The following is a 19,888-nucleotide window of genomic DNA, read 5'->3' on the forward strand; positions in this document are numbered from 1 at the left end:
GAAAACCAGACATTAAAAGCCTCCACTGAGGTTAAAGTTAAATTATTGATAAGTTTAGCAAACTTGCTTTGATTGTTGATTTTACATTTGCTCAAAAAAAGGAAACAAAACTCTGTCCATGAGCTTTAATTTGTCTTTTCTCAGCATAGAGAAGCTACCAGAAAACCAAACAGAAAAGTTAAATTAATTATTTTCAATAACATAAAAATATGTTGTGCTTTTTTTGCTCACAATGAAAATACAGCTTCACAAACAGAAAATTTAAAGTGACATTAACCTGGTTAGCATATCAATCATCGCATGATTAATCAATCCTTCACATTCTGCTGGGCCGAACCAATGATTAATCAGTAAATACCAACAAATGGAGCTGATCCAATGTCAGAATAACAGAAAGTGGAGAGCTGCTGCACACCAGCTCCAACAAAAGCTCCTCCAAGCCTTAGCCGTTTCTCCACCGCATTCAATTAGCGGCTAATTAGTTAACGCTAAATATTAGTGTTAACTGGTTATATGAACAAACCCACAAGTGAGTGTGCTGGTGCTTATTATTGCTAAGATTTGGAACAGAACCATGACCCAGAGTTCCATAAAATGTTCCCCTCATCCCATAAACATACATTAGACATAATTTAATGCTTATTTGGGGCAACAAAACTATAGCTTGAAAACTTAAGTAAGTTTCTCGTGAATCCTGCTGTTTTACTGGTTTTAGGATGCCATCTGTTTTCTGATTTATTTGGCTTAGATGGAGGCAGGAAAAGCAGAAACTTGTGTTAAATTAGTGTTGCTGGGAAAAAAATGACAAAGATTATAAAAAAAAATAATAATTTTTTAAAAAGGAATAATTTTGCATCCAGTACCTGTAGCTTCATCACAGGGCGGGCATGGCACGTGCACCACTGCTGGCACAGTTACAGATATTACCCCAAGTGGAATCTCATGTGTCTATTTAAACTTCCCTGTTGGGTAAATTCTTGACCACAAACACCACAACCAAAAGGTTTCTCCCCTGTGTGAACTGTAATGTGCGAATCAAGGTGTGTTTTACGGGTAAATCTTTTAGCACAAAAGTCACAACTGTATGGTTTCTCTCCGGTGTGAACGGCCATATGTGTCGCCAAATATGTTTTACGGTTGAATCTTTTACCACAAACTTCGCAGCCAAATGGTTTCTCTTCTGTGTGAACCGTCATGTGAGTTCTAAGATGCGTCTTCCGTTTATAACTTTTACCGCATATATCACAACTGTATGGTTTCTCTCCTGTGTGGACCGCTTTGTGTGCTCTAAGACTTGTCTTGCGATTGAAACTTTTACCACAAAGATCACAACCAAATGGTCTCTCACCTTTGTGGACTATCATGTGTGTTTTCAGGTTATTCTGATGCCTTGCTCTTTTACCACAAATATCACAAACATAAGGCTTCTCTCCTGTATGTATTCTCATGTGCGTCTTCAGATTGTGCTGATGCTTAAATCTCTTACCACAAACCTCACAGCCAAACGGCATCTCTCCCGTGTGAATCCTCATGTGGATCTTAACGTCATGCTGATGCTTAAATCTTTTGCCACAAACATCACAACCAAACGGCTGCTCTCCTGTGTGAACTCGCATGTGGGATTTAAGACTAAACTGATCTCGAAATGTTTTCCCGCAGTCCTGACAACCAAATTTTTTCTTTCCTGTGTGGACTCTCGCCTGTAAACTGACATCTTGCCCTACTCCAGAACATTTCTGACCAATCAAACAGCTGGAAGAACTTTTTTCAGTGTTACGTCTCATGTGTCTCTTTAGAGACTGCTTATATAGAAACTGTTTACCACAATCTGAGCAGCTGAAAGGCTTTTTGGCAGTGTTACAACCCACATCACTATTTACACCCGACTCGGGCACCTTGCGCTGTTCCCAGCCATTGTCAGTGTCTGACAAAGGTTCCCGCCATTCATCATCATCATCATCATCATCATCACCACTGACTTCAGTCTCAGAAGAGCCAGTAGGCTGTCTATCAGTATTTGGTTGTAAACTACTCGGGTTATTGGCTAATTCAAGTCTTCTACAGTCTCCTCCATCAATTTCTGTTTTGATCCATTTCAACGAGCTGCTGGTTGGAGACTCAGTTTCTCTGGTTTCAGGTCGTCTTTGATAAAGCTGTGAGGGCTGTTGCTCCTCTTCATCATCTTCACTCTTTACTATAACATTGAAAGGGAACCTGGTGTATTCATGAAGCTGCTCTCCCTCCTGAATGGCCCAGAGTTCCTCCTCTTCCTCCTTTATGTGGAGGAGTTCTGGGTCCTGCTGGTCCAGAATGGAGCTCCAAGGAACCTCTTCTTTAATCACCAACAGCTGCTGGACATCTGCAGGAAACACCGAAACACACATGGATAGAATTGTGTGCAACTAAAGGACTGTGAACATGTTTATACACTAAAACAAATTAAATTACAATATTTTTGTTGCATGTCTAAGAAGAGATGCAAAGAAGGACCAAAAGTGACTTCCAAAGCGTTTGAGTAAGTTAGCTGAAACCAGGCAGACCAGCAGATAAAATTTAAAAAAATAAATGGGACCAGCAGGAAGCGACACAGATGAGGACAGCATCGGAAAACAGGCTACTGTCAGGGAATTTAAAGCCCTTAACCTGGAGAAAATGATGCCCCTGTGATCTCCAGTAAGTCATTAAAACAGTGTTCAGTAGCAGCTTAGTGTAACATGTGAGCTTCGAAGGCTGGAGGTCATGTTTCCGTTTCCTACATTTACAGTATTTCTTACTGTTGAGTCAGAAAAAAAATCCAGGAAGAAGTCAAACGACTTCATGCTGATTTGGTGCATACTATCGTAAGTTTGCTATTAATAGCTAAAAGCGGAACTACTGCAAGCAGAAATCTTCACCATATATGAAGTGGTTTCCTTCTACCAAAAAAAAAGCAGCAAATTAAATCAGAAGAAGTGGAGGAGACAAAAACGCTGATTCTGAAACTGGGAAATATTTTCACTTGTAATCACTTTGTTCACTAGATTTTACATGACTGTAAATACACTGAAGACTCCTTAAAGAAATGACAGAAAGCTTGTCTCAGAGGGTTTAAAAAGTTTAATTCTATCTTGTGCAGCAGCTGTAAGGCTGCATGATTATATAAATAATAATCAAGATGAGTTTATTCATTATTATTTACCGATTTTTAGAGGAAAATAATGTTTTTATTCTACTTTTCTGTGAACATAGCTCTGCTTTCATCCCCACTGAACTACATTCCTGCTTCTTCTCATCAGAATCAAATAGTTTTTCAGATAAATTCAGAGAGTCTCTTAGAAGAAATAAAGATATTCTAATGGAATAAACCTACAGGGTCCTGCTTTCCCTTCCACTTTGCGTTTAAATTATTGACTTGGTGCTGGTTGATGTTGGACCGTTAACAATCATTGGGCTGTTTTTCTTGGCCAGCATGCATTCGTCATCCTGCAGTTTGTGGTGTGTTTTCAGATGCTTCAATAACTGCAGATCTCCCGGCATGTGATCACTCGCCCTAAACCCAAAGTATTTCCGATCAGGGGAAGCGCTCTTCGCCCTCCTCGGTGCCAGCATTTGGTTTCTGTTTCCACGCTCTGCCCTCTGTTCTTGTTGATCTGTCCTCATGTGGCTACTCAACCAAACCGACCAGGAAACTTCCAGCTGCTTCAGCCCGGAGCAGCTGTGACTGGCACATGGTCAACAGGGAACGCTTGATTTGCGTTTTAAATATCAGATTATCGAGTTTATCCAGGAGTAGAAATGTTTGATTTATGTTGGTGATTAGTCAACCCAAAAAAAACTATGAAAAACATTTAAGTGTTAGCACAAATTGAGGCAAAGCCTGCACCAAAGATAAACTTCATGTCAAATAGCTGTTTGTCCTGGAATTCCAGCCAAAGCAACTGTTTTGGTAGCAAGTTCAATAAAGTTAAAAAGAGAAACTGTTTCTTACTTTCAGTTGCATTTATTTATCGATTTTCAGTTCGATTGGATGTAGTTTAGCCCCATATGACACAATTTGGCCCCAACCTGAAGCAAATTCAGCCACAGAAACTCTTTGAGTACAAAAGTGTAACTTTTGAGTTCTTCCATTTGAATTGATTTTCACAGCTGTGACAACTCTGATGCTAATTAACCTCTGAGATTAATTAAAATAAATGAATGCATATAAGCCTTAAAACTGGAACAGTTAGTTTTCTAACAGCTGTGATCAGCTTGTCTTCTTCCACGGACCGTTTGTTTTTAAGAAAACTGCAGACATCTGGGGGAAGACGTGTTATCCTGAACAATGTGTAGGTATTTAAAAAGAAAAACATCTCTACAGTTATTCATACAGTTACAAATCAGTGTCGATCACTTTAATCTGTTCTATTTCGTCTAAAAAGTCGTGTTTTGGGGGCTTCATCTTTAGCGGAGTCAAATTCTCAACCGCCGCTACAACAAGCTAACAATTAGCCGTTTTCTCCTGGAGGAAAATCAATAACTAAACATTAAATCTGTGATTATCCTTACCTGCAGTTTGGTTTACAGCATCCTGCTGCTGGTGGACCCCGAGGCGTTTTATCTCCAGCTCGTCTTTTAAAGAAATGTTTTTAATGTTGTGCGGTTGAAGAAAATCCATTTCGGTTATGGTGACTTGGTCTTTTCTTAAGTTGAATCAGGCCTGCGTCGAAAACTGTGCAACACAGCCGGTTACATCTCCGTCAGACTGGGTCCAGGAATCTATAATAAGAGCTGAATATACACCCAGACAGGGCCCCGCTCCGTTGAAACGACTTTTTTGTGTGCGTTTGGGTTTTTGCACAGGCACCTGCACAGACAACCTTATGCTCCGTTACCATAGCAGCGAGAGTCCATGGTTTTCCGGTTTGTCAGTCAAACCATAGACAAATAAAGTCTGAGTCAAACGCTTCAAAATAGTCACACTTCTCTACTCAGCGACAAACTATAAAACACACAGATGATCAATAAGTATATTAGACTAAATTAACTTATATGTACTTACAGCCTATTTGGTTTATTTGGAAAATACCTGTTAAATTATCTTTTTCTTCATTTTTGAAATATTTGCTTGCTATAACCTTATTAAAATATCTTTCAAATGAATTTGACTAAACTATTGCTGTGAATGATCAAGAATAAAGCGTTAGACCTAAAATCTTAACATATTTAACACCAATCCAATTTTAAGAACTTGATTTTAATAAATTAACACAATAAGTCTGTTTAAAAACTCCCAAAATGTACTTTCTTTGGTTGTAATTTAAATATTTGGTTGTAATTTAAACTCTTGAGACGAAGTGCTAAAGTGAACTTTTTAAACTTTTCCCTTTGAAAAAAATACAAGTTACCCAAAAAAATCTGCCCAAGAATCATGAGTCAGTAATTTCAGTTTATGAGGTGTTTTCACCTTGTTTCATGCACCTAAGATACCAAAAAAAAACATATCCCACTGAGTGAAATTATGAAGTAATCTCTTCTTTTTTAATTTATGAGGAAGCCACAGTAAGAAAGCGCATCATCAAGCTCTGCAGTGGCCAGATAAGGAGCCATTCATTTGACTCAGGTGTGGTGGAGGAGGGAAACATCGAAAACATGCAGGGTGGTGGGTCAGAAATACTGGAGTAGTGGATGGCTGGTGGAAGGCCACCATATCCCAACAAGGCTGAGACGTCAGCAAGGAGGTGGCCGAGTCATGTTTTGGGCTCATCTTCTTGTTCTTCTGAGCTGATTTTGACCAACATCAAACACTCATTCAAAGTGCAGACCGAAAAGAGTATTGTTACTGATGCTTTTATCTATCAAATGCAAAAAAACAAATCATCTTTTATGCAGTTGCACCAACTATGAATCGGAGATGCTAAATAGCTTGTCATGTCTATTGTATTTTTTTTATAACTTTGTAAAAAGAAAACCCGACTTCTTCCTGAAACTGTTGGTACAGACAATTGTACAACAACTCGTCACCTTATTGAGTCATGTTTTCAAACAGTCTGCAGCCAGGTGTCTCTTTACCACTTGGTTGCTAAAAGTGGGCGTGACACAACGACAGTCACATGTCCGATGACATCATCTCTACGTGACACTTTCTTGCCTTGACCATCAGTGAAGAAAACACATTTCATTCAGACAGAAAACTAAACACTGGAATAAATGAGAAAAAACTTGTTTATATTTCAGCTGAATTCAGTTTAACGTATTAATATCCATACTTTAACATGTTTAATCAACATACTTAAACTGGTCATATTCACCTTAATAATGAAAAGGTGCATAATATACATGATCACAAACACGCTATATTGCCAAAAGTATTAACTCACCCATCCAAAAGACTAATTTCAGCTATTCTAGTCACTTCCATGGCCACAGGTGAATAAATTCAAGCACCTCAGCATGCAGACTGCTTCTACAAACCTCTGTGAAAGAATGGGTCGCTCTCAGGAGCTCAGTGGATCCCACTGTGGTACCATGACAGGATGCCACCTGTGCAACAAGTCCAGTCGTGAAATTTCCTTATTACTAAATATTCCGCAGTCAGCTGTCAGTGGTTTTATAACTTCATGTGGCCTTCATATTAGCTCAAGAACAGTGCGTAGAGAGCTCCATTGAATGGGTTTCCATGGTAACTGCATCAAAGCCATACATCACCAAGTGCAATGCAAAGCGTCGGATGCAGTGGTGTAAAGCACGCCGCCACTGGACTCTGGAGCAGTGGAGACGCATCCTCTGGAATGACAAATCACGCTTCTCCATCTGGCAACCTGACGGACGAGACTAGGTTTGGCGGTTGCCAGGGGAACGGTACTTGTCTGACTGCACCGTGCCAAGTGTAAAGTTTGGTGGAGGGGGGGGATTATGGTGTGGGGTTGTTTTTCAGGAGCTGGGCTTGGCCCCTTAGTTTCAGTGAAAGGAACTCTGAATGCTGCAGCATACCAAGAGATTTCATGCTCCCAACTTTGTGGAAACAGTTTGGGGATGGCCCCTTCCTGTTCCAACATGACTGCGCACCAGTGCACAAAGCAAGGCCCATAAAGACATGGATGAGCGAGTTTGGTTTGGAAAAACCTGACTGGCCTGCACAGAGTCCTGACCTCAGCTTGATAGAACACCTTTGGGATGAATTCGAGCGGAGACTGTGAGTCAGGCCTTCTGTCCAACATCAGTGTCTGACCTCACAAATGTGCTTCAGGAGGAATGGTCAAAAACTCCCATAAACACACTCGTAAACCTTGTGGAAAGCTTGCACAGAAAAGTTTAGGCTGTTCTAGCTGTAAAGAGTAGGCCGACGTCATATTAAACCCTATGGATAAAGAATGGGATGTCACTTAAGTTCATATGCGTGTAAAGGCAGATGAGCGAATACTTCTGGCAATAGCGTGTACATAAAAGTGCAAAAAGTAGCATCAGCCCCATTAGGCCTTGCAGTCATTTTGTCATTAGACTAGTGTCACAATCTGCTCCGCTGATAAATAAAGTAATAATTAGTCAATGACCGTCAAGAGTTTAAGCTAAAGCCAGAGCAGGAGGAGCTGATGCCACTGAGAGTTGCTGCATCCCAAAGAATCCCTCCAAGATGCAGCTCACTCCCATTTAACAAGTAAACTTCTGACTCAAACATAATAAATTCAAACAGTTTCTCTTATTTTCCAACCAATCATATTGGTTTCATTTTCTAGCGGTCTTACAAAGATGCTGGTAGTCATTTAGGAAATTATTGCTCCATTGGTTTGATTCTAAAGCTTACAGAACCATGGCTCAGAGTGCCGAATATGTGGCCCTTTAAACCAATAAACCATAAAAAAAGTCAATAATAGCAATTTCTTGAGAACCAGAACAGCTCTTTCATTTTACTTGTCTTGATTGGCTAAAATTGGCCCTTTAACTGGTTTTAGAAGAAACCAGTTCTAATTATTCTGGTTTGGAAAGCACCAACTAGAATCAAATCTTAAATATAAAGTCAAATTCCAATAAAGTCAAAATACAATGAGACTTTTGCTCCTATTATGAAGGAAACAAACCTTTGTTTTGGGTTTTACATCAAATTACATCCTTTACTTCAAAGCCTGCAACTGTCATGGTGATTCTACGTGTGGTTTCTATTATAGCTTCATGGCACGTGCACCACTGCTGGCACAGTTACAGATATTACCCCAAGTGGATTTTCATGTGTCTCTTTACACTTCCCTGTTGGGTAAATTCTTGACCACAAACACCACAACCAAAAGGTTTCTTACCTGTATGAACCTTAATGTGTGAATGGAGATGCGTTTTCCGGGGGAATTTTTTATCACAAAAGTCACAACTGTATGGTTTCTCTCCAGTGTGAACGGTGTTATGCGTCACAAGATGCGTTTTACGGCTGAATCTTTTACCACAAACTTTGCAGCCAAACGGTTTCTCTTCTGCATGAACGGTCATGTGAGTTCTAAGATGCGTCTTCCGTTTATAACTTTTACCGCAAATGTCACAACTAAATGGTTTTTCTCCTGTGTGGACTGTCATATGCGCTATAAGACCTGTCTTGCGATTGAAACTTTTACCACAAAGATCACAACCAAATGGTCTCTCACCTTTGTGGACTATCATATGCCTCTTCAAATTATTCTGATGCCTTGCTGTTTTACCACAAATATCACAAACAAAAGGCTTCTCTCCTGTATGTATTCTCATGTGTGTCTTCAGATTGTGCTGATGCTTAAATCTCTTACTACAAACCTCACAGCCAAACGGCATCTCTCCTGTGTGAATCCTCATGTGGATCTTAAGATTGTGCTCATGCTTAAAGCTCTTTCCACAAACATCACAACCAAACGGCTGCTCTCCTGTGTGAACTCGCATGTGGGATTTAAGACTAAACTGATCTCGAAATGTTTTCCCGCAGTCCTGACAACCAAATTTTTTCTTTCCTGTGTGGACTCTCGTCTGTAAATTGACATCTTGCCCTACTCCAGAACATTTCTGACCACTCAAACAGCTGGAAGAACTTTTTTCTGCGTGACGTCTCATGTGTCTCTTTAGAGACTGCTTATATAGAAACTGTTTACCACAATCTGAGCAGCTGAAAGGCTTTTTGGCAGTGTTACAACCCACATCACTATTTACACCTGACTCGGGCACCTTGCGCTGCTCCCGGCCATTGTCAGTGTCTGACAAAGGTTTCTGCCATTCATCATCATCACTGACTTCAGTCTCAGAAGAGTCTGAAGGCTGACCATCGGTATTTGGATGTAAATGATTTGGGCTGCTGGCTAATTCAAGTCTACAGTCCCCTCCATCAATTTCTGTTTTGATCCATTTAGACGAGCTGCTGGTTGGAGGCTCAGTGTCTCTGGTTTCAGGCTGTCTTTGATAAAGCTGTGAGGGCTGTTGCTCCTCTTCATCTTCACTTTTTACAATAACACTGAATGGGAACCTGGTGTATTCATGGAGCTGCTCTCCCTCCTGAATGGCCCAGAGTTCCTCCTCTTCCTCCTTTATGTGGAGGAGTTCTGGGTCCTGCTGGTCCAGAATGGAGCTCCAAGGAACCTCTTTTTTAATCACCAACAGCTGCTGGACATCTGCAGGACACACCGAAACACACATGGATAGAATTGAGTGAAACTAAAAGGGCTCACAATTGCATTGTGAACATGGTTTTACATTAAGTCCTCCAAACTAAAAGAAATTATAACATTTGTGTTGCATGTCTAAGAAGAGATGCAAAGAAGGACCAAAAGCCATACCTTTAAGTGTGAAAAGCAGCCCTAAAAGTAATTCTGTCCAAGATGCTTACAGTCAAAGAACCTAAGAGGCAAATTTCAAAGAGGATGAAGAAATTATTAAGTCTTCTTTTTGTTTTTGTAGGACTAACATACTTGAAACCAGGATACTCAAATATTTAACTATCCACAAATGTATATTTATGTGTCCACAAAAAAACAGAATACATGTTTAACATGATCTGTGTACATTTGGACACTTTTGCATCCAATCACACTTCTCCATCTGGCAACCTGATGGACGAGACTAGGTTTGGCGGTTGCCAGGGGAACGGCACTTGTCTGACTGCATTAAGCCAAGTGTAAAGTTTGGTGGAGGGGGGGGATTATGGTGTGGGGTTGTTTTTCAGGAGCTGGGCTTGGCCCCTTAGTTCCAGTGAAAGGAACTCTGAATGCTTCAGCATACCAAGAGATTTCATGCTCCCAACTTTGTGGAAACAGTTTGGGGATGGCCCCTTCCTGTTCCAACATGACTGCGCACCAGTGCACAAAGCAAGGCCCATAAAGACATGGATGAGCGAGTTTGGTTTGGAAAAACCTGACTGGCCTGCACAGAGTCCTGACCTCAGCCTGATAGAACACCTTTGGGATGAATTAGAGCGGAGACTGTGAGCCAGGCCTTCTGTCCAACAGTGTCTGACCTCACAAATGTGCTTCAGGAAGAATGGTCAATAATTCCCATAAACACACTCGTAAACCTTGTGGAAAGCTTGCCCAGAAAAGTTGAAGCTGTTCTAGCTGCAAAGGGTGGGCCGACGTCATATTAAACCCTATGGATAAAGAATGGGATGTCACTAAAGTTAATGTGTGTAAAGGCAGATGAGCGAATACTTTTGGGCAATATAGTGTTTATCAGACTTTAACTCGTTAGTTTTCTCTGATGCAATAACAATTGTGATCATTTAAAAATAGCTCGTAGTCTTCCACGGACCGTTTGTTTTTAAGAAAACTGCTGACATCTGGGGGAAGACGTGTTATCCTGAACAATGTGTAGGTCTTTAAAAAGAAAAACATCTCTACAGTTATTTGTACAGTTACAAATCAGTGTTGATAAGTTTAATCTGTTCTATTTCGTCAACACAAACGTGAAAAAGTCGTGTTTTGGGGGCTTCATCTTTACCGGAGTCAAATTCTCAACCGCCGCTACAACAAGCTAACAGTTAGCCGTTTTCTCCTGGAGGAAAAGAAATAACTAAACATTAAATCTGTGATTATTCTTACCTGCCGTTTGTTTTACAGCATCCTGTGGCTGATGAACCCCGAGGCGTTTTATCTCCAGCTCGTCTTTTAAAGACATTTTTTTTATGTTGTGCGGTTGAAGAAAATCCATTTCGATTATGGTGACTTGGTCCTTTCTTAAATTGAACCAGTTCTGTGTCGAAAACTGTGCAACACAACCGGTTACATCTCCGTCAGACTGGGTCCAGGAATCTATTATACTTGCTGAATATACCCCCAGACAGGGCCCCGCTACGTTTAAACGACTTTTTTGTGTGCGTTTGTTGGGTTTTTGCACAGGCACCACCACAGACACCTTTATGCTCCGTTACCATAGCAACCAGTCCATGGATTTCCGGTTTATCAGTCAAACGCTTCAAAATACTCGCACGTCTCCACTCAGCGACAAACTATAAAACAGACAGATGATTAATAAGTATCCACCTTATTCCTATTGCCCATGATCCTTTGCGCGAATTTCAGCTCAAAGGATGCGACCCGGAACCGGCGTTTACCATGTTAAGAAGGGATGGGAGGACGATCTGAAGAAGTGGCCACAGGTCCAGACACCCTGAGTTCTGTGTGATGTATCCGTCACTGCACCATCATCATCTGAAATGAACATGATAACTCCAGAGGGAGAGACTGCTACAAAATATTTCACTGTGTTTTGGCGTAGTCGTGACTATTTGATTCACTTCAATTCCAGGTTTTTGGCTTTCTGCAGGACAGTCTCTGTGCAGTCAGCTCCACAAGTTGTGTTTAAAAATTGTTCCTTAAAAGCCTGTGGCAATCTAGCTCTGAATGTTTCACAAGGCAGCCATGGGATAAGGTCCCTCATCTGTACAGACATTAAGTCTATCCAGTGTCCAACAGTCTTGCTAACCTGTCTTTGTGATGTTTTAAATTGTCATGCTAGATCAGCCATAACAAAGTTTTGTCTTAACTTCATTAAGGTCATTAGGATTTGATGCACAACTGGCACGGATGATGTAGTCGGAGCAAATGGTTGTAGGCAGGAAACAAGGGTGTGAAACTCAACTAGTGGGATTCCTGTATACAAGAGGGAGTCTGCATCACTCTGTGACACACCATCTGCAACAGAACGTGGCAGTTCTTGGGATGGTGTGCTCATATTGCATGTGATGACAGGCCCTTTTGAATACGTGTGGTCCTCCATCCCTGGGTCGACCCACTGTGTTTGGGCATCACAGGATTGCACTGATGTTGTGCTTGGCTCCTCATTCATCTCCATCTCAAGTTCATCCAAGGATAATAATACAAATCACAATTATTAAGCCATGAGACATCATCACAGAACAACATTCAATTAAAAAGTTTAAGTTCAGTTCTCTGCGTGTGATTAAAAAAAAAAAAAAACATTTTAAAGTAGCACTATCGCAAATACAGCAGTAATAGCAATAAAAAAAATAAAAAAACTGAAATAGGCAATAAATAGGTCCAGGGGAGCCATAACTAGGCTATCTGTACACAAAATATAGCCAACAGTGTAGTGCCTGTGGAGCAAATGCAGAAATCCTTTTTGTTTTGAGACAAGCCGGCCCGGCACTCAGCCCCACCTCCTGGACAGCAGGCTATGTAGAGAGGATGAGGATGTTGTCTGATCATTTAGTTTTGATGACATGTATTTAAGATTTAGTTTGAGAATATTTATGAAGCATTTGCTATATTTCAGGGGTAAATTTGGCACTACTTAGTATTAAGATTAACTTACCCTTATAGGGTACCGTTATAGCGTTAGCAACTCGGTAACTGCTACTTCCGGTAACAAACCGGAAGTGCACCGGAAGTCGCAACCATAATGCTCTCCACAGTAACGGCCCCAGGAATAAGGTGGTAAAAAATACCTGTTAAATTATCTTTTTCTTCATCTTTGAAATATTTGCTTGCTATAACCTCATTAAACACATTTCAAATTAAGTTGACTAAACTATTGCTGTGAATGATCAAAAATAAAGTGTTAGACTTAAAATCTTAACATATTTAACACAAATTCTGTCACTGTAACACTTAAAACAATGATTATGTGAAATTGGAGTAATGTGGTTACAAATACTAGTTTTAAGAACTTAAGTTGCACCATAAATTAAACTGCTCTCCATTTCTTTTGCCATCTACAAACATGTTAGAATAATTGAATTAAATAAATATAATCTTGAAACATATTTAAAAATTAAATAGGTTTAAATTAAATAGGTTCTCTCTGTAGAGTTTTTTTTGTATTGTTTTTTTTCTCTCTCTCCATTTGTCTACTTGCAGATGATCCTGATGGTTCTCCACCTGGTTTCCCCACAGATGCAGTAAGATGTTTTCTGTTTGGTTTCTACAGATATAGCAGCTATTTTTCTGGTTTTGTGTTGTTTTTCATGGTCTTCTCCGATCATTTCTTTCTTTCTCCGTCTCATTTCTCTTTCTTTTTCTTTGCTCTCCCTGTGACCCTCTTCCCCTGTCCCTCTGTCAGATTTGGTACTATTACATGTAAAGTATTGTAGAAAAAATAAATAAATAAGCAATACTTGGGAAACAAGGGGAGCTTTACATTCATTAAAAACTTCCCTTGGCAAAGCAAATGTGTTTGGCATAAAATAGTATTCAAATTACAAATCTGCTGCCATCAAGCTGGACAAAACAAGTGGAAAAATTAATTTGGCTCTCTACTCTTCCTGAATTTGTTGATACAGTCGATTTTACAACAGCTCCTCACCATTTTTAGTCGTGTTTTCAAACTAGTCAAAAGTGGGCGTGACACGACAGTCACATGTCTGATGACATCATCTCTATGTGACACTTTACCTCAACCATCAGTGGAAGAAAACATTTCATTCAGACAGAAAACTAAACACTGGAATTAGTGAGAAAAAAAAGCTTTTTTATATTTCTATTAAATTCAGTTTAGCATGTATTAATATCCATACTTTGACATGTTTAATAAACATACTTAAATTGGTCATATTTGTCTTACTATTGAAAAGGTGCGTGACAATAATAATACATGTTCACAAATACATAAAAGTGCATAAAGTGGCATCAGCCCCGTTAGGCCTTGCAGCCATTTTGTCATTAGACTAGTGTCACAATCTGCTCCGCTGATAAATAAAGTAATAATTAGTCAATGACCATCAAGAGTTTAAGCTAAAGCCAGAGCAGGAGGAGCTGATGCCACTGAGAGTTGCTGCATCCCAAAGAATCCCTCCAAGATGCAGCTCACTCCCATTTAACAAGTGAACTTCTGACTCAAACATAATAAGTTCATACATTTTTAGTTATTTTCCAACCAATGATCTTGGTTTCATTTTCTAGCTGTCTTATAAAGATGCTGATAGTCATTTAGGAAATTATTGCTCCATTGGTTTGATTCTAAAGCTTACAGAACCATGACTTTTGACATGGCCCAAATATGTGGTCCTTTAAACCATTTATAGCAATTTATTGAGAACCAGAACAGCTCTTTCATTGCTTTGATTGATTGGCAAATATTGGCCCTTTAAATGGTTTTAGAGTGTCTGTCAGGCCCAAGCTGTTTGTTGTCTGTTATAGAGGCAAAATTATGAGAAACCAGTTCTAATTATTCTGGTTTGGACCAAAAACTAGAATAACTCTAGAATAAAAGAGTATTGAAAAATGGAAAGCATATTAACTTGTATCATTTAAAGTCAAATTCCAAATAAAATCAAAATACAATAATGAGGCTGTTGCTTCTATTATACAGGAAACAAACCTTTGTTTTGGGTTTTACATCAAATTACATCCTTTACTTCAAAGCCTGTAACGGTCATTGTGATTCTACGTGTGGTTTCTATTATAGCTTCATGGCACGTGCACCACTGCTGGCACAGTTACAGATATTATCCCAAGTGGAATCTCATGTGTCTATTTAAACTTCCCTGTTGGGTAAATTCTTGACCACAAACACCACAACCAAAAGGTTTCTCCCCTGTGTGAACCGTGATGTGTGAATCAAGGTGTGTTTTCCGGGTGAATCTTTTACCACAAAAGTCACAACTGTATGGTTTCTCTCCAGTGTGAACAGCCATATGCGTCACAAGATGTGTTTTACGGTTGAATCTTTTACCGCAAACTTCGCAGCCAAATGGTTTCTCTTCTGTGTGAACGGTCATGTGAGTTCTAAGATGCGTCTTCCGTTTATAACTTTTACCGCAAATGTCACAACTAAATGGTTTTTCACCTGTGTGGACTGTCATATGCGCTCTTAGACTTGTCTTGCGATTGAAACTTTTACCACAAAGATCACAACCAAATGGTCTCTCACCTTTGTGGACTATCATGTGTGTTTTCAGGTTATTCTGATGCCTTGCTCTTTTACCACAAATATCACAAACAAAAGGCTTCTCCCCTGTATGTATTCTCATGTGTGTCTTCAGATTGTGCTGATGCTTAAATCTCTTACCACAAACCTCACAGCCAAACGGCATCTCTCCCGTGTGAATCCTCATGTGGATCTTAAGATTGTGCTCATGCTTAAAGCTCTTACCACAATTATCACAGCCAAATGGTTTTTCTTCTGAGTGAACTCGCATGTGGGATTTAAGACTAAACTGATCTCGAAATGTTTTCCCGCAGTCCTGACAACCAAATTTTTTCTTTCCTGTGTGGACTCTCGCCTGTAAACTGACATCTTGCCCTACTCCAGAACATTTCTGACCACTCAAACAGCTGGAAGAACTTTTTTCTGTGTTACGTCTCATGTGTCTCTTTAGAGACTGCTTATATAGAAACTGTTTACCACAATCTGAGCAGCTGAAAGGCTTTTTGGCAGTGTTACAACCCACATCACTATTTACACCCGACTCGGGCACCTTGCGCTGTTCCCAGCCATTGTCAGTATCTGACAAAGGTTCCCGCCATTCATCATCATCATCATCACCATCACTGACTTCAGTCTCAGAAGAGTCTGAAGGCTGACCATCGGTATTTGGATGTAAATGATTTGGGCTGCTGGCTAATTCAAGTCTACAGTCTCCTCCATCAATTTCTGTTTTGATCCATTTAAACGAGCTGCTGGTTGGAGGCTCAGTGTCTCTGGTTTCAGGTCGTCTTTGATAAAGCTGTGAGGGCTGTTGCTCCTCTTCATCATCTTCACTCTTTATGATAACATTGAATGGGAACCTGGTGTATTCGGTCTTCTCCAGCCCATGATACTGCCCTCCTCCCTGACTGGTCCAGAGTTCCTCCTCTTCCTCCTTAATGTGAAGGGGATCTGCATCCTGCTGGTCCAGAATGGGGCTCCAAGGAACCTCTTCTTTAATCACCACTGGCTGCTGGACATCTGCAGGAAACACCAAAACATGGAAACATGGACATTAAACACAACTTTGACTTAAAAACGTAGTGATTTTAAGTAGTTTTAAAATATTTCAAAGTAATATAACTACAGCGATGGCTCACTTTACCAATGACATTACAATTTAATCTGTTCATAATTTTTACGGAATCCAAAACACTCCCATATCACGGACATTTTGGGATCTTTTTGATCAACTTCTTTGAAACTGACCTTACGTTATCTTGCCAAAATGTCTGTCTCACTGCGGCTTATATGGCTTTCAAAAGCTACACTCATTCTCTCCTACATTTCTGCTCAGTTTCCTTCCTCAAGCTGCTGTATTTTTACTTTTACTTGGCAGTTAGCAACAAGCTTAGAGGCGCATTACCGCCAACTAGTGGACTGGAGTGTGCTGAGGGATACATGTCTCGCACTTATCATCAAGATCAACATAAATTTAATCGCCATTAAAATTTTTAAAATAATTTTATTGCCCTACTGTCAATATGTAAATCGATTTAAACAATTTTTATAAATAATATAATAATTCAGTGAAAAAACAATACTGTTTTAAACATGTTGGGTTGGATTTAGTATTTGTCAAAGTGGCTGTTTGATTCCTTTGTCTTCAACCACTTCGGATCAGCCCTTCCGAAAACAGGAGGGTTTCTATCGGACTAAACTCAGAAGGAATTTTTATTTGACATTGTGAAGGAAGTGTTAAATGTGTAGTCAAATCTTGTCAAGCTAACAGGTTGTTAGCATGATCGCTACACCACAAAAAATTTACTTTTTAAAAACTTTTTTAACAGGCAAAATAAGGCATTGCAGAAAATATGGCATACAATGGAAATTAGAAATAAAGGTCTACCCCTAGTGTAGGCCTGGTATCAAAAGCTGTTTAAGTAAATAAAGGCGTTGGTCTCAACTTGAGGAAATGGGTTAAAGTAACTAAATGAAACAAGTAGTCCAACAAGCCTATCCAAGTTGTTACCTGAGCGGCAAATTTTGATGAGGAGACAGAGTTCTTGAAGCAACCATTTCAGAGGACACACTGGTCCTCGGGAGGCCGCTGCCCTACATGTTTTAGATGTGCTCCTGCTTCAACACACGACTCACAAAAATGGGTCATTAAAAGGTTTATGCACATCTCGAGCACAAGCTGCTGAGGAGAGGAATTTAATTGGAATCAGATGTGTTGGAGCAGGGAAGCATAAAAAAAAAAAAGACACAGGGCCGGAGCTGAGGATTTTAAATGATGATGCAGCTTTGCAAACCTAAGCTGTGCTGCCATGTTCTTTTTAGAGAGAAGAGGCTTTCTCCTGCAGCCCTTCCAAACAAGCCATCCTTGTTCAGCCTTTTTCTAACTGTGCTGTCATGACCTTTGATCTTTAACATGCTAACTGAGGCCTGTAGAGTCTGAGATGTAGCTCTGGGCTTCTTCACCTTGGGGTGACCTTTAACCTTTAACATGCTAACTGAGGCCTGTAGAGTCTGAGATGTAGCTCTGGGCTTCTTCACCTTGGGGTGAACTTGCTGGGACGTCCACTCCTGGGAAGATTGACAGCTGTCCTGAATGTTTTCCACTTGTGAATAATCTTTCTCTCTGTAGAACGATGGACTCCAGATAGTTTGGAAATGGCCTTATAACCCTTCCCAGATTGATGGGCAGCAACAGCTGCTTCTCTGAGATCATTGCTGATGTCTTTCCTCCTTGGCATCGTGTTAAAACACACCTGAAAACTGACAGAAGTCCTGCTTTTATAGAGCTGCTCACACTGACTGAGGATCAGTTAATCAGAGCATTGATCAGCAGCAGCTGGCTGCTACCTTCTTAACTCCTGTGGAGGCAGAAAAATTGGAGTTTGTTTTACTCCTTCTGCATTATTTTCTTAGTTTTTTTTTTTTTTTTAATAAGTGGTGTAATATATAAGACCTTGTTCAAATGAGGTTGTATTTACCTAATTTTAAGAGCTGTTGGGGAGGATGTTTTTTTTTATCTTTATTGTTATTACATGCTGATAAATAAACCATAGAATTAATTTTTCTTTTTTACAAGACTGTTGTTAGGTTAAAACATTCCATATATCACTCATTTAGAGACTTCCTGTAAAAAGCAAATGTTTTAATGATGAACCACACAGTTTTAAACTACGTTTTTTAACAATATCTCAAGAATATTGACACCAAACGGTCAGCAGTGAATGTAAGTTACCATGAATCTGTTCATTAGCTGCTGATAAGGATTTTTTAATTCATTCCAAGCTGATGCAATCAGTGTCAGCTCAAGAAATACAGTAAATTAGGCTGATGTGAAACCTGTCCATTTGCAACTACAGTGAAAGATTCTAATAGCTATTCTTACATATTTAGTGATCTTTTTAAATCGTTCAAACTTGTTTTTGTAGCGACACATTCAGAACCTGCACTGAATGTTTCACAATAACTTATCTCGTGTACACAATGGAGCCTCCTTGCCTTTTTTGTATGTAGCCCGAAGCAATGTGTGTAGGTCCCTGCATGACCTTTGGAGATTGGATTTGGAGTCAATTTCTACTGATTTGAATCAAATCTGCCAAAGTTAGCAGTGGACATGGAACATTTTTGTGTCTCATTATCTGAAACTCAACTCAAAATATATCCTTGATATACATGTATGTATTTATTCCCAATAAAAAGCGCATTTTTGTGGAACATGGTTAAGTAGTCTTTCCTCTTCAGATAACTTAAAGAGACGCCAGAACGCTGTATTAACCAGCTACGGGTTCTATTCTAAAGAAAGAGTTCAGGTTTTAATACCTGAAGTAAACACTGTATGTGTGTTTCAATCGTCCATCAGACCGATTATAGGTCCAATTATTTTCAATCTGTCAACACAAACTTCACAGAGACGTTTTTTTACAGGAGCTGCCTTCTAACCTGAGGCTATATTCCAGCCGCGGCTACAAGCTAACCGTTAGCCGTTTCCTCCAACAGAAGCATTAAATCTGGGATTATTCTCACCTGCTGTTCGCTTTATAACAACATCCTGCAGCTGATGAACTCCAACGGTTTTCGTCTCCAGTTTGTCTTGTAAAGTCTGCCTTTTCGTGTTGTCCAGTAGAAGATAATCCACTTCGTTCATGGTCACTTTGTCTCGCCTTCACAACAAACTGGAGGCTCGTTTGAGACGAACCGGGCCTGCACAGAATCGATCACCGCCGATCGCCGCACAATGCAGCCGCTTATCTTTCTGTCAAACTGGACCCAGGTTTGGATCATATGAGCTGGATACACTCGGAGAGGGCCCCACTTTTTTTTTTACGTTTTCTGTGTTTCGGACAGGCATCTGTCCAGGCACCTTTCCACTTTCACCGTTACCATAGTAACTACAGCTCAGTTTTTTTTTTTGCTTTAACGCGACAAAACCAAAAACATCCACTTACCAAAGCAGCATTAAACTATAAATCACAGAGGTAATCAATAACAGCTTTAAAATAAAAGGTATTTTATCTTTATCTAATTAAGTTTCGCTCCCAACTAATCCTGAACATTTAAAAAAACGATATTTTTTTATAAAGTTTTAGGAATCAGTTCAACAGATTCATTA

At 39.8% G+C, this 19,888-nt stretch overlaps 3 protein-coding genes across 3 annotated transcripts; all 3 read right to left on the reverse strand.

The window, feature by feature from the left end:
• Positions 1 to 458: 458 nt before the first annotated feature.
• On the reverse strand, positions 459 to 4,791 carry LOC140278522 (uncharacterized). The gene is made up of 2 exons (XM_072373555.1): positions 4,528 to 4,791; positions 459 to 2,359 (listed from the first exon to the last, which is right to left on the reverse strand). The coding sequence occupies exons 1-2, from the start codon at positions 4,634 to 4,636 to the stop codon at positions 924 to 926; spliced, it is 1,545 nt and encodes a 514-aa protein (XP_072229656.1). The 5' UTR covers positions 4,637 to 4,791; the 3' UTR covers positions 459 to 923.
• A 766-nt stretch (positions 4,792 to 5,557) lies between these two features.
• Positions 5,558 to 11,276, reverse strand: LOC140278525 (uncharacterized). The gene is made up of 2 exons (XM_072373557.1): positions 10,998 to 11,276; positions 5,558 to 9,575 (listed from the first exon to the last, which is right to left on the reverse strand). Exons 1-2 carry the CDS (start codon positions 11,104 to 11,106, stop codon positions 8,164 to 8,166), a joined length of 1,521 nt encoding a protein of 506 aa, XP_072229658.1. The 5' UTR covers positions 11,107 to 11,276; the 3' UTR covers positions 5,558 to 8,163.
• A 2,596-nt stretch (positions 11,277 to 13,872) lies between these two features.
• Positions 13,873 to 19,662, reverse strand: LOC140278521 (uncharacterized). Its single transcript, XM_072373554.1, has 2 exons — positions 19,303 to 19,662; positions 13,873 to 16,302 (listed from the first exon to the last, which is right to left on the reverse strand). The coding sequence occupies exons 1-2, from the start codon at positions 19,421 to 19,423 to the stop codon at positions 14,861 to 14,863; spliced, it is 1,563 nt and encodes a 520-aa protein (XP_072229655.1). The 5' UTR covers positions 19,424 to 19,662; the 3' UTR covers positions 13,873 to 14,860.
• Between the last annotated feature and the right edge of the window lie 226 nt (positions 19,663 to 19,888).

The sequence above is a fragment of the Leuresthes tenuis genome, unplaced genomic scaffold, assembly GCF_036924035.1.
Source record: "Leuresthes tenuis unplaced genomic scaffold, fLeuTen1.0.hap1 SCAF_20, whole genome shotgun sequence".
Taxonomy (NCBI): domain Eukaryota; kingdom Metazoa; phylum Chordata; class Actinopteri; order Atheriniformes; family Atherinopsidae; genus Leuresthes; species Leuresthes tenuis.

Bases quoted from the DNA above. Each gene is read 5' to 3' on its own strand.
- LOC140278525 (XM_072373557.1), bottom strand. From the start codon at position 11,106: ATGGATTTTCTTCAACCGCACAACATAAAAAAAATGTCTTTAAAAGAC. The intron at 9,576-10,997 runs GTAAGAATAATC...TGTGTCCTGCAG, and splicing joins TGCTGTAAAACAAACGGCAG to ATGTCCAGCAGCTGTTGGTG.
- LOC140278522 (XM_072373555.1), bottom strand. From the start codon at position 4,636: ATGGATTTTCTTCAACCGCACAACATTAAAAACATTTCTTTAAAAGAC. The intron at 2,360-4,527 runs GTAAGGATAATC...TGTTTCCTGCAG, and splicing joins TGCTGTAAACCAAACTGCAG to ATGTCCAGCAGCTGTTGGTG.
- LOC140278521 (XM_072373554.1), bottom strand. From the start codon at position 19,423: ATGAACGAAGTGGATTATCTTCTACTGGACAACACGAAAAGGCAGACT. The intron at 16,303-19,302 runs GTGAGAATAATC...TGTTTCCTGCAG, and splicing joins TGTTATAAAGCGAACAGCAG to ATGTCCAGCAGCCAGTGGTG.